The sequence below is a fragment of the Hyperoodon ampullatus genome (genome assembly GCF_949752795.1).
Source record: "Hyperoodon ampullatus genome assembly, chromosome: 5".
NCBI classification, from domain to species: Eukaryota; Metazoa; Chordata; class Mammalia; order Artiodactyla; family Ziphiidae; genus Hyperoodon; species Hyperoodon ampullatus.
In genome coordinates this window covers 88,508,322-88,520,884 of record NC_136918.1, presented here as the reverse complement: position 1 = coordinate 88,520,884, position 12,563 = coordinate 88,508,322, and the positions used below count along the sequence as shown (strand labels likewise).

The 12,563-nt window shown below is 41.3% G+C and overlaps 1 protein-coding gene across 1 annotated transcript in view; it reads left to right on the top strand.

Annotated features, from left to right (window-relative positions):
* Nucleotides 1–12,563, top strand: part of CD96 (CD96 molecule) — a gene marked incomplete at both ends in the record, with an annotated part of 79,850 nt that overhangs the window by 18,545 nt on the left and 48,742 nt on the right. Inside the window, 3 exon segments of the mRNA XM_079705405.1 lie at nt 5,501–5,527; nt 5,529–5,718; nt 9,499–9,554. Of these exon segments, the coding sequence (XP_079561531.1) occupies nt 5,501–5,527; nt 5,529–5,718; nt 9,499–9,554 (273 nt within the window).

Genomic DNA, 12,563 nt, shown 5'->3' with positions numbered 1-12,563 from the left:
GGGGAGGTGATGAGGGAATGTTTGTTCCCAAACTTGGTGGATAAAGAGAAATCCATGACTTTTTTCTTTAAAATCATGAAAAGAAAATGAGAAGCATACCAGATTCACACAATTCAATATTAGTGATAAAGGTATATAACTAAAACCTAGATGCTTATGCTTCTTTAAATTTTTATCTATAAATGTCTCTTTTCAATATTCTCTTCTTTATTATTTGTAATGTTTTATATGTAAACAAAAATCGAAATGGTACCATCAACAATATTGGTTTTCCATGCCTATGGGAAGCCTAGCTATTCAGAAAAGAAAGCTGTCACCTTCTACCTGATGGCAACTGACCCTAACTGTCTTCACCATAATCAAAAATGAAGTGTTAACAAATACCGTATGCTAACACATATATATGGAATCTAAAAAAAAAAAATGGTTATGAAGAACCTAGGGGCAAGGACGGGAATAAAGATGCAGACGTAGAGAATGGACTTGAGGATACGGGGAGGGGGAAGGATAAGCTGGGATGAAGTGAGAGAGTGGCATGGACATATATACACTACCAAATGTAAAACAGATAGCTAGTGGGAAGCAGCTGCATAGCACAAGGAGATCAGCTCGGTGCTTTGTGACCACCTAGAGGGGTGGGATAGGGAGGGTGGGAGGGAGACGCAAGAGGGAGGGGATATGGGGATATATGTATATGTATAGCTGATTCACTTTGTTATAAAGCAGAAACTAACACAGCATTGTAAAGCAATTATACTCCAATAAAGATGTTAAAAAAAATAATGAAGTGTTAGCCAACCTACAAAGTGTCGACCACCAATTGTGATGATTGGAAAAATATTGTTGTGGACTTCTATAAAATGGACATGGGGAGCTTTGCAAGGAGCCTACTTGACAGCACTGAGTGGATGGAGAATAAATGGAGCAAAGTGAAGATAGGAAGCAGTTAGGAGATAAAGAAGTAGCAATCGACGCAGTTAACAGAGTTTATTGAATGGGCTCTGTACACTCAGCACCTACTTGTCCTGTGGCCACCACTGCCAGCTCTGACATGGAGCTCAGGGCAACCCAGAGATGAGGTCACCTCACTAAATCAAATGTGCCATGGTCTCTTTTCTGCATTGAAAATTCTGATTCTAGTACTAAAATAGGAACCCCTCTGCAAATTATTTTAGGGTTTGTCAGGTCATTAAGAGACATTCAGGAGGAGTTTTCCATGATTCAACATGAACTCTCCCAGCCCTCATCATGCTAATTATTCTATCCAACTTCTGATGTTATTATGCGTTTATTTTTCTTCTGTGGGTCCTGATTTTCTATTTGTTTTTCTTGTGAATTTTTCTTCTCCTCAAACAGACTCTCAGCAGAAAAGTCAAGGACTGTCCATTCTACTACTTTTGTGAAGCAGTATGTAGCAAAGGCATTAAATAGCATGGCTTTTCAAGGGAAATTGTTTTCAAATCCTGGCTCTACATATTTTTATTTCCCTGGCTCTACATTTAATAGCTGTGTGACCTAGGAGCTAGGATTAGGGTGAAGTGAGTAGGGTCCTCACCTTGGGTGCAAAATTTAAGGAAGTGCCCCAAGAAATCAGTAATCAAGATATATATCTTAATAAAATATTTTTAAAAATAAAAATTTAGGGAAAATCCATGATGGACAAAATGTCGAATTTTAAAATAAAGGCACAATGTTTTTTGTTTGTTTTGAGATCCTGTTGTGCTGTTCAAAGAACAGGATTTTCCAATCAGCCTGTGGTTCCTTGGTCTTCATGGCATCATGCCCCCCACGGGTGCGGGTTTGGAGGTTAACAAGGGCAGGAGAAAAGATTGAGCAATGCATGGCTTCATGGAGTCATTTTTCAAAATGTTAAATTGTAGAGAGTTTATTAATTTTTTCCACTGAGGCAAAATATGGGGGAATATTCTGATAAGTGCATTTAGGGATACACATTTTTCCTTTTGTCTCAGAATCCTATACAACCTTGGATACGTTGCCCAGCCTGAGTTTTAGCTCTATCATCCACAAAAGGGGATAATTGTAGTTATATAATATAATTATAATTATATTATAATTATATAATTATAGCTTTATCATTATAATTATAGCTTTATAATTATATTGTTATAGTGCCGGCTCCATGGTGTTGTTGTGAGGTGCTAAATAACTTAGCACAGTACCTATGCTCAATGCATATTAAAAACTAATCTTTAAAGAGTTCATTTTAGGACTCTCCATAATTCTTCAGTTTAGTGGAGCAGAGAGTAAATACTCATGAATTCACAGCAGGCTGACTCAGTTGAGGCTGGAGGACAGTGATTTAGTATTAATTGAACATCTATTGAGTGTTAGGACTCGTGTAGGTGTATCATATACATTAGCTAGTTCAGTCTACATTCCTCATTCAGTTTTGTAAGGGTCTACCAAGTTGGAAATCCCATGAAGTTTTAGAAATATTTATTAATATTTTTTAAATTATCAAAAGAAGAAAAGAAAAACAGGCAAGAATAAAGGTTCTGTGCAAGATCCCCTACCAGTCTGTTTCCGGAAGAACAGGTGCCCTAAGGTCATTCCTAACAGGTAGGAGTTGAGGTGTATTCTCTGACCCCTATCACCAAAGGTAGATCAATATATCATAAAAGGCTCCTTTCAATCAGCAAATTGTCCACACCTCTAAAATCTCCAATTTATACAAAGACCTCTGGCTTCCTGGAATTTCTTACACATTTTTCAGTCGAGATAGTCCACAAAAAAATTTTTATTTGTTTTGTGATGGCTTGGTTTTATTAAGATGTGCTGTCTCAGAGGCTTCTTTGTCCCTTTTTTGATGCTGTGACTTAAGTACCTTCTTTGTTTGACCTATGAGCAAGTTAGCTAACCTTGGTTTATTCCAGATTGTTGTAAGGAGTAAATAAGGTAAGACTTGAAAGAACTTGGCACAGTGCCCCAAACACAGTAGGTGCTAAATAAATTTAAGCTATGACTAATAAGAATATAAAAATGTAGTCGTGGTCATCGTATAATGTTAGTATTGTCTCTCCCTCTCCCAGCCCTAGACATTTCATTGTTTCCCTGCATTTTGTCACCTCTCTTCCCATTTGCTCCACGAAGGCAGGTGCTCACATGCAGATTCTCGCCCCTTTATATCTGGAGACTCTGGAATCTCTCAGGCTGTCCTGATGTTGTAGATTACAGGGCACACTTTGCAACCGAATCCATCTTTCCCAACGAAGGAACAAATCCCTCCTCTACAACAGTCAAGCACCCAGAAAATCGAAAAACACTCTACATAATTTTTTTTTTTTTTTTTTTTGCTGTACGCGGGCCTCTCACTGTTGTGGCCTCTCCCGCCGCGGAGCACAGGCTCCAGATGCGCAGGCCCAGCGGCCATGGCTCACAGGCCCAGCCGCTCCGCGGCATGTGGGATCTTCCCGGACCGGGGCACGAACCCACGTCCCCTGCATCGGCAGGCGGACTCTCAACCACTGCGCCACCAGGGCAGCCCCTGCATAATTTTTTAAATATCTTTTCTCCATCAGTTAAACTACCTTGGCCAGTTACCCCCAGCTATGCAGTAAAGGAGAAAGCAGTTTTCTCACCGATCTCCAACTTCAGCCTCTGACTGCCCTTCCACGACAGAGTGACAGATGGAAGTGTTCCAAATGGCGAGTCATTTACTAAAAGATCAAGCATTCTGAAGCCCTAGATTCTCACCAAAACAGTCCCTGTGCATAAAACAAAAGCTGTAAAACGTAGCTTGTGCTGAAGAACCTGCAGGGGGAGCCTGCCTCCTTAATTACTGGCCTCCAGATCAGCAGACGCTGAGGGAAATGCCTTCCTGTTTCTTCTGCTGTCAGGGCTCCTTTTTGGGCCCCTGTCTCCAGAACATAAGTTCTCTCCCTTTAATTTTCTGTATCCTTCCTCGTTAGGAAGGCAGTGGCACAGACTCCTAAGTCCTACTTTATGTGGGTATGAAGTTATGTTCTTTGCTTCAGGAGTAAGTCTGTGATTCTCTGCAGGCAGTACTACCTGTCTATCTGTAGGTAAAGCTGATCCCAATCCTCACCATGTTCACCTAAACAATTGTCTTGCGTAAGAGTTTCTACTAAGTATATTCTGGAAATACCTATATAAACTCTCTAAGAAGTCTGCCTTCCTGTTTTCCACTTCTTCCTCTGCTCCCAGCTCATACTTGAATTTTCTCCCTCACCTGGCTTCCCTTTCTTCTACCCTGAATCTGTCTCGTTTTTTAAACTAGAGATTCCAAGTCACAGACCTTTGTTTTCATTCTTTCATGACTTCTTCCCCATCCGATGCATTCGTGTTCACCCTCCTCCTTTTCAGTTCCTTCCATTTTCCCCGACCCCTACGCATAATGATTCATCCGTTGTTTGGAGTTAGACCAGTGGTTCTCAGCCCCCGGTCCTCTGAGGACCTTTTAAAAAATGTGCCTTGGGATGAGACTGATCCCAGAACAACTCCATTAGAACCTCCAGAGAAGAAGCTTGTGCATCAGAACGTGTTCAGAGCAACTCAGTTGAAAATATTGAGCTATACTGAAGTAGCATAAGGACATAGCCCTTCCTCTCTGCTTATGCCCCTTAAGAGTCCCCTCCTCACTAGGCTCTTAGTCAGCACATTTACTGACCCTGCCCAACACTGTGACATCTCCGGGACCTTGTCCATGAGATTCAGGCTAAGGCAAGAATAATGAAGGCTTTTTTTCATAGACCCACAATAAGGATATGGACTAGAGGAATCAAGTACTCCAGTTAAACTCTTATCTCCAAATTCAGATGAACATTTACAGCCTATTCCTTATGTGTCCTTTTTGAAGGTCACAATCACAGAAATAAGAGCAGAAGGACAGCAACTAGGCTGAGGTAAGGAGGTAAGGAGATACCAAGGACACAAAATTTAAGGAGGCACTCTCAGGTGCCCACCCTGCACTTAAAAGATCCTGGGAGTGACTGCTTCCTTAAATTTTGCATCCTAGGAGACTTTCTTTACCTCATTCTAGTCCTGGCTCCAAAGGGAGCTAAAATGAGACCTTTTCTAAAGGAATGCTGGAATGCTGGGAAGCGAGGATGACTTTAATCATCCAGTTCAGTGAAGATTTAATACGTAAAACTGATAGAGCCTCCTGAGCACATCTTAGCAGTAAGATTTCAGAGCTTGAAATGAGAATTATGATCTGACATTAGCTCCCAGGGCTGTACCCCACCCCCAATATGCAACTTATGGAAGGTTATGAAAGGCAAGTTTTAGTCAGAAGAGCAGCAAGTTTCTATCTGTGTTAAGAGAGACTGACACTAATTTATAACTGAAAGTCAAGTGTAACGATACTTTCTCTAGTAACCTACTCAGTATCTCTTAATTTCAATTCTTCATTCATCATCTCTATTGTTACAAGATACAAATGAATTACTGCCTGTGGAACACCTAGTCCAGAGCTGGCACAACTGAGTGCTCAAAGCTGGTAACCATTTTGTCTCATCAGGAGGATAATGGAACTCAGGAAACACTTCTCACCCAATATCACCCAATTTCACCCCATCAGCAATTCCACGTTATTTAAAGACAGAGTCAAGCCAGGTACAGACTACAGCCTCTACCTCTCTCCAGTCCAAATCCAGGATGATGGCCGGAAGTTCTCTTGCCAGGTTGTAGTCAGGTCTGGCAAAATCTTCAGGTGCTCCACCACGGTCAGGGTTTTTGGTAAGAGTTTCTGTTCTCTGGACTCCCTGCCGTCCTCCTGTCACTGTCTCCTGCTTTCTCTCCACTAAAGAGGAAGCACCCTGTTAGCGGGAGAGCAGCCACACAAGGGTCACTATTCTGGAGTTCTGCTTGCCTTGATACTTGTCATTCGTGTTAGGGCTGGGGACGAGGGTAGGAAGCTAAAGAGTGATGGTTCAGGTGCCATAGATCGGTCAGTTTCCTGGGGACCACTACCTTATGTGCAATTTTAATGTTTCCTGAGAACACTGGAAGTCTCTTTAATTATAACTGGGTCTAATTGCTTAGTTGTCTAATTGCCTTAGTTGCTTTCTGGAGCAGAGTGGAATAAGGCCAGTGTGAGAAAAGGAAGATGATAAACACAGCTCCAAAGAAACTCTGCAGGAGTCCTCTCACCCCTACCAAGGCCAGCTGGGGTGAGGGACTGTCCAGCTTCTCCAGCAAAAGAACCTGCTGGGATGGCCCTCTGACCCTGCATTCGCAGGAGAGTGGAGCTTAGGTGAAATATCCACTGTGGCCTCAAACGAATTGCAGAGACTCTGCAGGGTGTGAATTTAAGGGAAATGTGAAAATTCTATTTTGCTCAGTGATGCAAGGAAACATCAATAAACAGAAACCCTTGGCTTTGGATATTTTTCATTTTTGTGACCAAGAACTGTGTTTTTTCATTTTTCATTTTAAATGAAAGGCAAAAAGGAAAACAGTGATGTGGATGAGCAATTAATTGTTTTTGAAATGCAGTAAACAAAGAGAAAATAATTCACAAAACCGAAGAGCATGGGCTGGTAGATTTTTTCTCAGTTGTCTGAATGATAGGACAAGTGAAAAATCTTTGTTTTTACTTAGAATCTTATTGATAATTATTAGAGGTCACACAATTCAGTATTTTGAAGGAAATGCAAACCCTTTAGTTCATAAAGGTGGGAAGAGCTACAGCCAAAATGTATTTAGTTTGAAGTCGCTTGCTTATAGCTTCTCCTGTATCTCTTTCTCCAGCTCTCACTCTCTTCCTCCTGCCCTCCCTCCCTTTCTCCTTCCTTCCCTCCCTCTTTCTCCATCTCTCCTCGGGGATGGGCTAGGAAATAATCAATTGCCCTTGATGATCAGGTTCCTTATGGAGCCTAGACAATGCCCTGTGATGAGTTGGAAAGGCTGTTCATCTCTTTTATTGACATCACCATTCACTCACTTACGGGGTATGACTGTCTTAGCACAAACATGAAGCTGACTCATCTGGCCTGACTATTGGCAAATCGATGGAGGCAGCCATCCGGGGTGTGAAAAAAAATAATTCTGCATTAGGCAAACTGTATCCCATTTGACCAAGAGTTTTTGTACCATAACTCCATCTAATTGCCTTGTCAACATTTAAACCATGTCATGTATCTCTTTGCTGCATTAAAATACCTTCATCTTGGTCTGGAATGCTTTTTACTCTTTTACATCTCATCTTTATCACCCTGTCTCTACATCTCTCTGTCTCTATATTTCTGTTTTCTTCTTCTTTGAACTCCTTTCAGTGGATGCTTAAAAATATGAAACTCTGCCTATTTGTTCATAGACTTAGATTTTTCTGCTTCTTGGTTTTCTCCTTTAGCAAATGGGCCAGCTGTGTTGTGTTTGGACAGTCTTTAATCTATTTGGGAGTGTCACCCGAGTGTATATCATAGTGATCCTGGCAGAGGTATACACATATCATATTCAGGACCCACTCTGCGTGCCTGGCTGATTCCCCAAATAGAATAAACCAAAAACAAAAACATGAAAACCTTGAAATAAATACTCAAATGTATCACTGAACCATTCTATAAGCCCTAAGTCCAGTTTATTTCTTCTTCCAGAACACCTTCATTCTCTGGCAGACCAGGGATCAGAAGCTTCCCCTCTGCTGCTTCCTGCATCCCTCTCACTAGCCTCCTTTGACTTTCCTTTCCTCAGTGGGGAGTCACCTGCCATCACAAGTTTGTTCTCCTGCACTCTTAAGCTCTATACGTGATTGTCCTGAGCCCCCCAAAGAATCTGTCTCTCTCAATCACCTCTGCAACTTTTAGTAATTGTTCTTTCTTTCAGGTCCTTCACTCTACTGGCATTTGTTGCTAATAGGAAATCAGAAATAGGCCCCCTCCCATAACTATTTTAGGTTGTATCTTGGTTTGGGTTCCCCTGAAAGAAAACTTTGAGACAAGAATTCGAATAAAATTAATTTATTTGACAGGTAGTCCTAGGAAACATAGGAGTGGGAAAAATGTCAAGGAAGGGAGGATGATAATAAAATGTACGTGATCAAGCCAGTTAGCACTATGGGCTTAGAGCTCATTCCCACTGGGAAACCCTGGGAGAATACACATCAGAATTACACCAAACAAAGGCGAGGAAGCTGGGGTATTATCCACCAACTCCCCACCTGTTGTCACCATTAACCCTCTGGGACTTCCAGTCTGCTCTACTTGTGGACTGAGTGTGTTTCCATAACCTCAGTAAATCTTCAGGAGAGGGTCGTATATATGCCCAGCAAGAGGCCTTCAGTAAGCAGAGGCTGAGTGGATGTAGCAGACACTGATGGCATCTGTGACAAGGGTCTTAATATTTTTTCCACTGGTTCATAGCGGGCTTTGTCTGCTATACTCAAGAACTTACTTGAGGGATTTCCCTGATGGCTCAGTGTTTAAGAATCCACCTGCCAATGCAGGGGACACGGGTTCGATCCCCGGTCTGGGAAGATCCCACATGCCGCGGAGCAACTAAGCCCGTGCGCCACAACTACTGAGCCTGTGCCCTAGAGCCCGCGAGCCACAGCGACTGAGCCCATGTGCCACAACTACTGAGCCCACGTGCCACAACTACTGAAGCCCACGTGCCACAACTACTGAAGCCTGCGTGCCTAGAGCCTGTGCTCTGCAACAAGAGAAGTCACTGCAATGAGAAGCCCGTGCACCGCAACGAAGAGTAGCTCCCACTCGCGGCAACTGGAGAAAGCCAGCACACAGCAATGAAGACCCAACGCAGCCAAAAAAATGAATAAATAAAATAAAAAAAAAAAAAAAAAAAAAAAGAACTTACTTGAAGTCACTTCAGTTCAACATGATGTCCTCAATGTCTGTTTTATGCTGGGCACTGTTAAGTGCTAGAGATGGAGAGATGAATAAAGCATTCTGGCTCCAAGGCACTTACAATTTAGCGGGACAACAAAATCACTGAAATAGCCCCTGATCTCTTCTAGTACCGAACAACTAAATAAGAGCCAGGTGTTCTTCCTGCCCCTTCAGGGACCTATAACTTGTGCTTTATTTCTAGGCCTTTGGACACATAGAACATTCCTCTTCCGTCTGCCTGCCTCTCCTCTCCCCCACATTCCTCCCTTAACCTGACTCACCCTGAAGCAGCTTTCAGATATCAGATGCAGCCTCTTCCAAAAGCCTCCTCTTATTCCCCAAGGTTGAGTTAGAAGCTTCTCTTAAAAGCTTTCTTCAAATCCCACATGTCCTTAATAGCAATACTTATATCCGTTCTATCAATTCTAATTTCTAGTTTATGTATCTGTATTTTCCATGAAAATGTAAATTTCTCGAAGATGATGAATATGATTTCTTCACCTTTGTTTCCTAGGCATCTAGTATACTGCTGGCACACAGTGGGAGTTTAATAAATATCTGATGAGTTATGAATTTTTTACACACACACACACACACACACACACACACTAGTGACCAGGTAGGGTATCATTCAGGGCCACTAACTAACTGTGTTTTATTTGCCTTTAAGCTAAGCCAGAAATCCCCACGATTGTGGAAAATAATTCCATGGGTGTCTTCGGAGAGGTGAGTCACGTTAAAGCTTTTGAAAATCTACAGCATAATATGCCAGGGTGTGTCAGTTTGCATCATTGCTCAGAATGTTTCTCAGAGGACCTTATTCCAATTAATTTCTGGTGGGAATGAAGGAAAGCTGAGTTGACTCTAGAACCCAAATGGGAATCCTTATTTTCTGACTTAGGGCTCTCAGAACATGTGATCTTGTGATCCTTAGCCCTTAAATTTCCTGGAAAAATTGTCTCAATTGTTTAAATTTCTGTTTAATAAATATTGAAGTAGATAGTGAAGGAGAAGTAGGGGTGTGAATCCTGTTGTAAGAACGAGGTTTTTGCTCATCCTTTGACGTTTAATTTGTTCTAATTCATTTCCTATACCAGCTTTCCTAGTGTTTTTATTTTTAAGTGACAAGAGGAAATGCACCCTTCTGAACTCATTCAGAACCCTGGCTATTTCTTAGGCAGTACAAGGAAGGGCAGGAGAAAAAGGAAATTAGAATGGGGCCCTCTGACTTCAAATTCTTGTAGGTAGTTCCCAGCCTCTAGTCTCTGGGATCTGGGCTTATTTCCCAGCTCTTCCTCTTGCTGGCTGTGACCTTGAACTAATTACTTCACACCTTTGTAGTCAGTTTTCCCATCTATATGAAGGGGGTAAGGAGAGTATCAGCATGTTGTTGTTTTTAGGAATTAAATGAAATAATGCATGAAAAATTCTTGGTATATTGTTTGGTGTATATTAAGTGCTCAATAAGCATTTCGTTGTTATTACTACTAATGTGTGTTGATCAGCTGTCTTGTGGCATTATGACTGCATTGAAACTTTTCAAAATCCCAAGTTAAATAAATATGCTCCTAATTCTCAAACATTTCCTGTTACATGGGATGAGAGAAAATTATATTCCAGTTTCTTCTAGCCCCAAGAACATTAAATAACTTATGATTTCTTGTCATGTTTTCACTGAATATCAGTCATGTAATTTGACAGCTGCATACAAATCATAGCTCAGACTCTGTGGTATGGTTTTAGATGAGTATATTATCCAAGTCTTTTGATTTTATGAATTAGTCTCTTAGATTAATTGTTATTATAGTCCCAAGTACATAGGAAAGGTTTCCATTTTTTTGTTCTGCCACAATTAATTTTCAAGTTTATTAGTGGACTGCATTTCAATAGTTTAAGTAAAATAAATAATCTAATGATATAATGTTTGGTAGGTGTTTTGTTTCTTATCAGGATTTTTTTGGAGGTTCTTGGGCCAATGTTTATAGGTAACATGGACTCAATCCAGATATAGAACCACAAGGTTGGATCCAAGAATTCCAGTTTAAAAAGAAAAGGACTTTGTCTTATGTGTCATCAGATTTTCTCTTCTGTACCCATGCTTCCCTGGGCACTGACTAGAAAAACCAGAGAACTTTCCTTCCTGGGGAATTAGTTGGAATTAGTTGGTGTGGAATCACCAACTCCACATAAGCAGCTACAGGACACAGCTTGTCTGTGGGTCTTTTAAGACATTGACAAACATTGGTAATTCCTCACTCTGATATTCTTATAATCCCAATTATATTTTTCATAACTTATTAACTCTTCAAAGCCCTTTCACATGCTTTTATCATGTGATGCTCCCAATAAGCCTCTGAAATAGGTAGAACATCTTGTTATTTCACAGATGAGAAATTGGGGCCTGGAGAGTCTAAACCATTGGCTGAGCCACTAATGAAGGGCAAAGGTGGGATGAGAATTTAGCATGCCTGTACCCAGGCAGGATGGCATAACGGAAGGAGATCATGCTTTAGGGGCAGATAGAACTCAGGTCAAATCCTAATTCAACCACCTACTAGCAACATAGCCTCATCTAGTAGTTAAGCTCTATGAGTCCCAACTAACTCATCTCCAAAACTGGGATCATAATCAATATTACACAGGGTTCTTAGGTGCATTAGATTTATGCACAGTAATGGAGTACATAGCACAGAGTGGATGTCTCAGAAATGTTTCTTCCCTTCCCACTATTTATCACTCACTCACTCTCTTTTCACTTATTCCTTCCTCTGCATGAATATTCATAAATCAGCTATGTGATTGATTCTCAGAGACAGTGGGAGTTAATGAAAAAACACAACAAGATAGGTTGTGGAATCTGATAAACCTGGGTCTGAATTCTCCTCCTTCACTATTAACTCTGGGCCTTGGACCAGATTAGATTAGATTAGATTAGATTAGATTCCTCATCAATGAACAGGGACAATGATCCCAACCTCACAATGGTGACATAAGGACCAAATGAGAGACCTGTATGCAAATTACCTACTATCTGGCAACCATTAGTGCTCAGTAATGGTAATTTCCTACCCTCTTCCCTTCATCTCTTAAAAATTAACCAAGTCAACATGCATGTATTGATGCTTACTAGGTGCTACATGTTCACTGCACCAGCAGCCCTAAGTGTTAGAACAATAGGGGTTTGGTCAGCTGTGAACTGTGTCTTCCAGTGTTACTAGTTAAAATTACAAAGCTTATGGTTAATTTAGCTTTCCTGTAGAATAGAAAAAAACCCAGATTATTCTATCAATGATGTCTTTCAGGCTTAGACATACTAGGGGTGTCCACGGAGAGTGTCACCCCTATGGATGTCGTGTTCTTGCGTGTTTCCAAGGGCTTGGCTTTGCCAGGGCTCCAGCATGGCACACAGCCTCACCTCCACAGCTCCATGGAAAGAAAGAGTCTTTAACGTAAACTTCAGGGCCCCCCATGTAGCAGCTTTTTGCTCTAGAGCAAGAGATGCTGGGCCGAAGAATCCCTTGGCCACAGCCCCTGGCCCTCTATACCCCTTACTCTGATGATGCAGCAAAAGAAAGCACAGGAGAGATACACGGAAACTCTAGTTTACTCAACAGGGCAGTCTTTCCACGAGCCACATGTGTCTCTTTTTCCTGCCTGTGCTTTTACTAGATCATCTCCATGGGTCCTATCCTTGTCACTCTCTATTATGTTTTACAAAATTTAGGAAAGAAACTA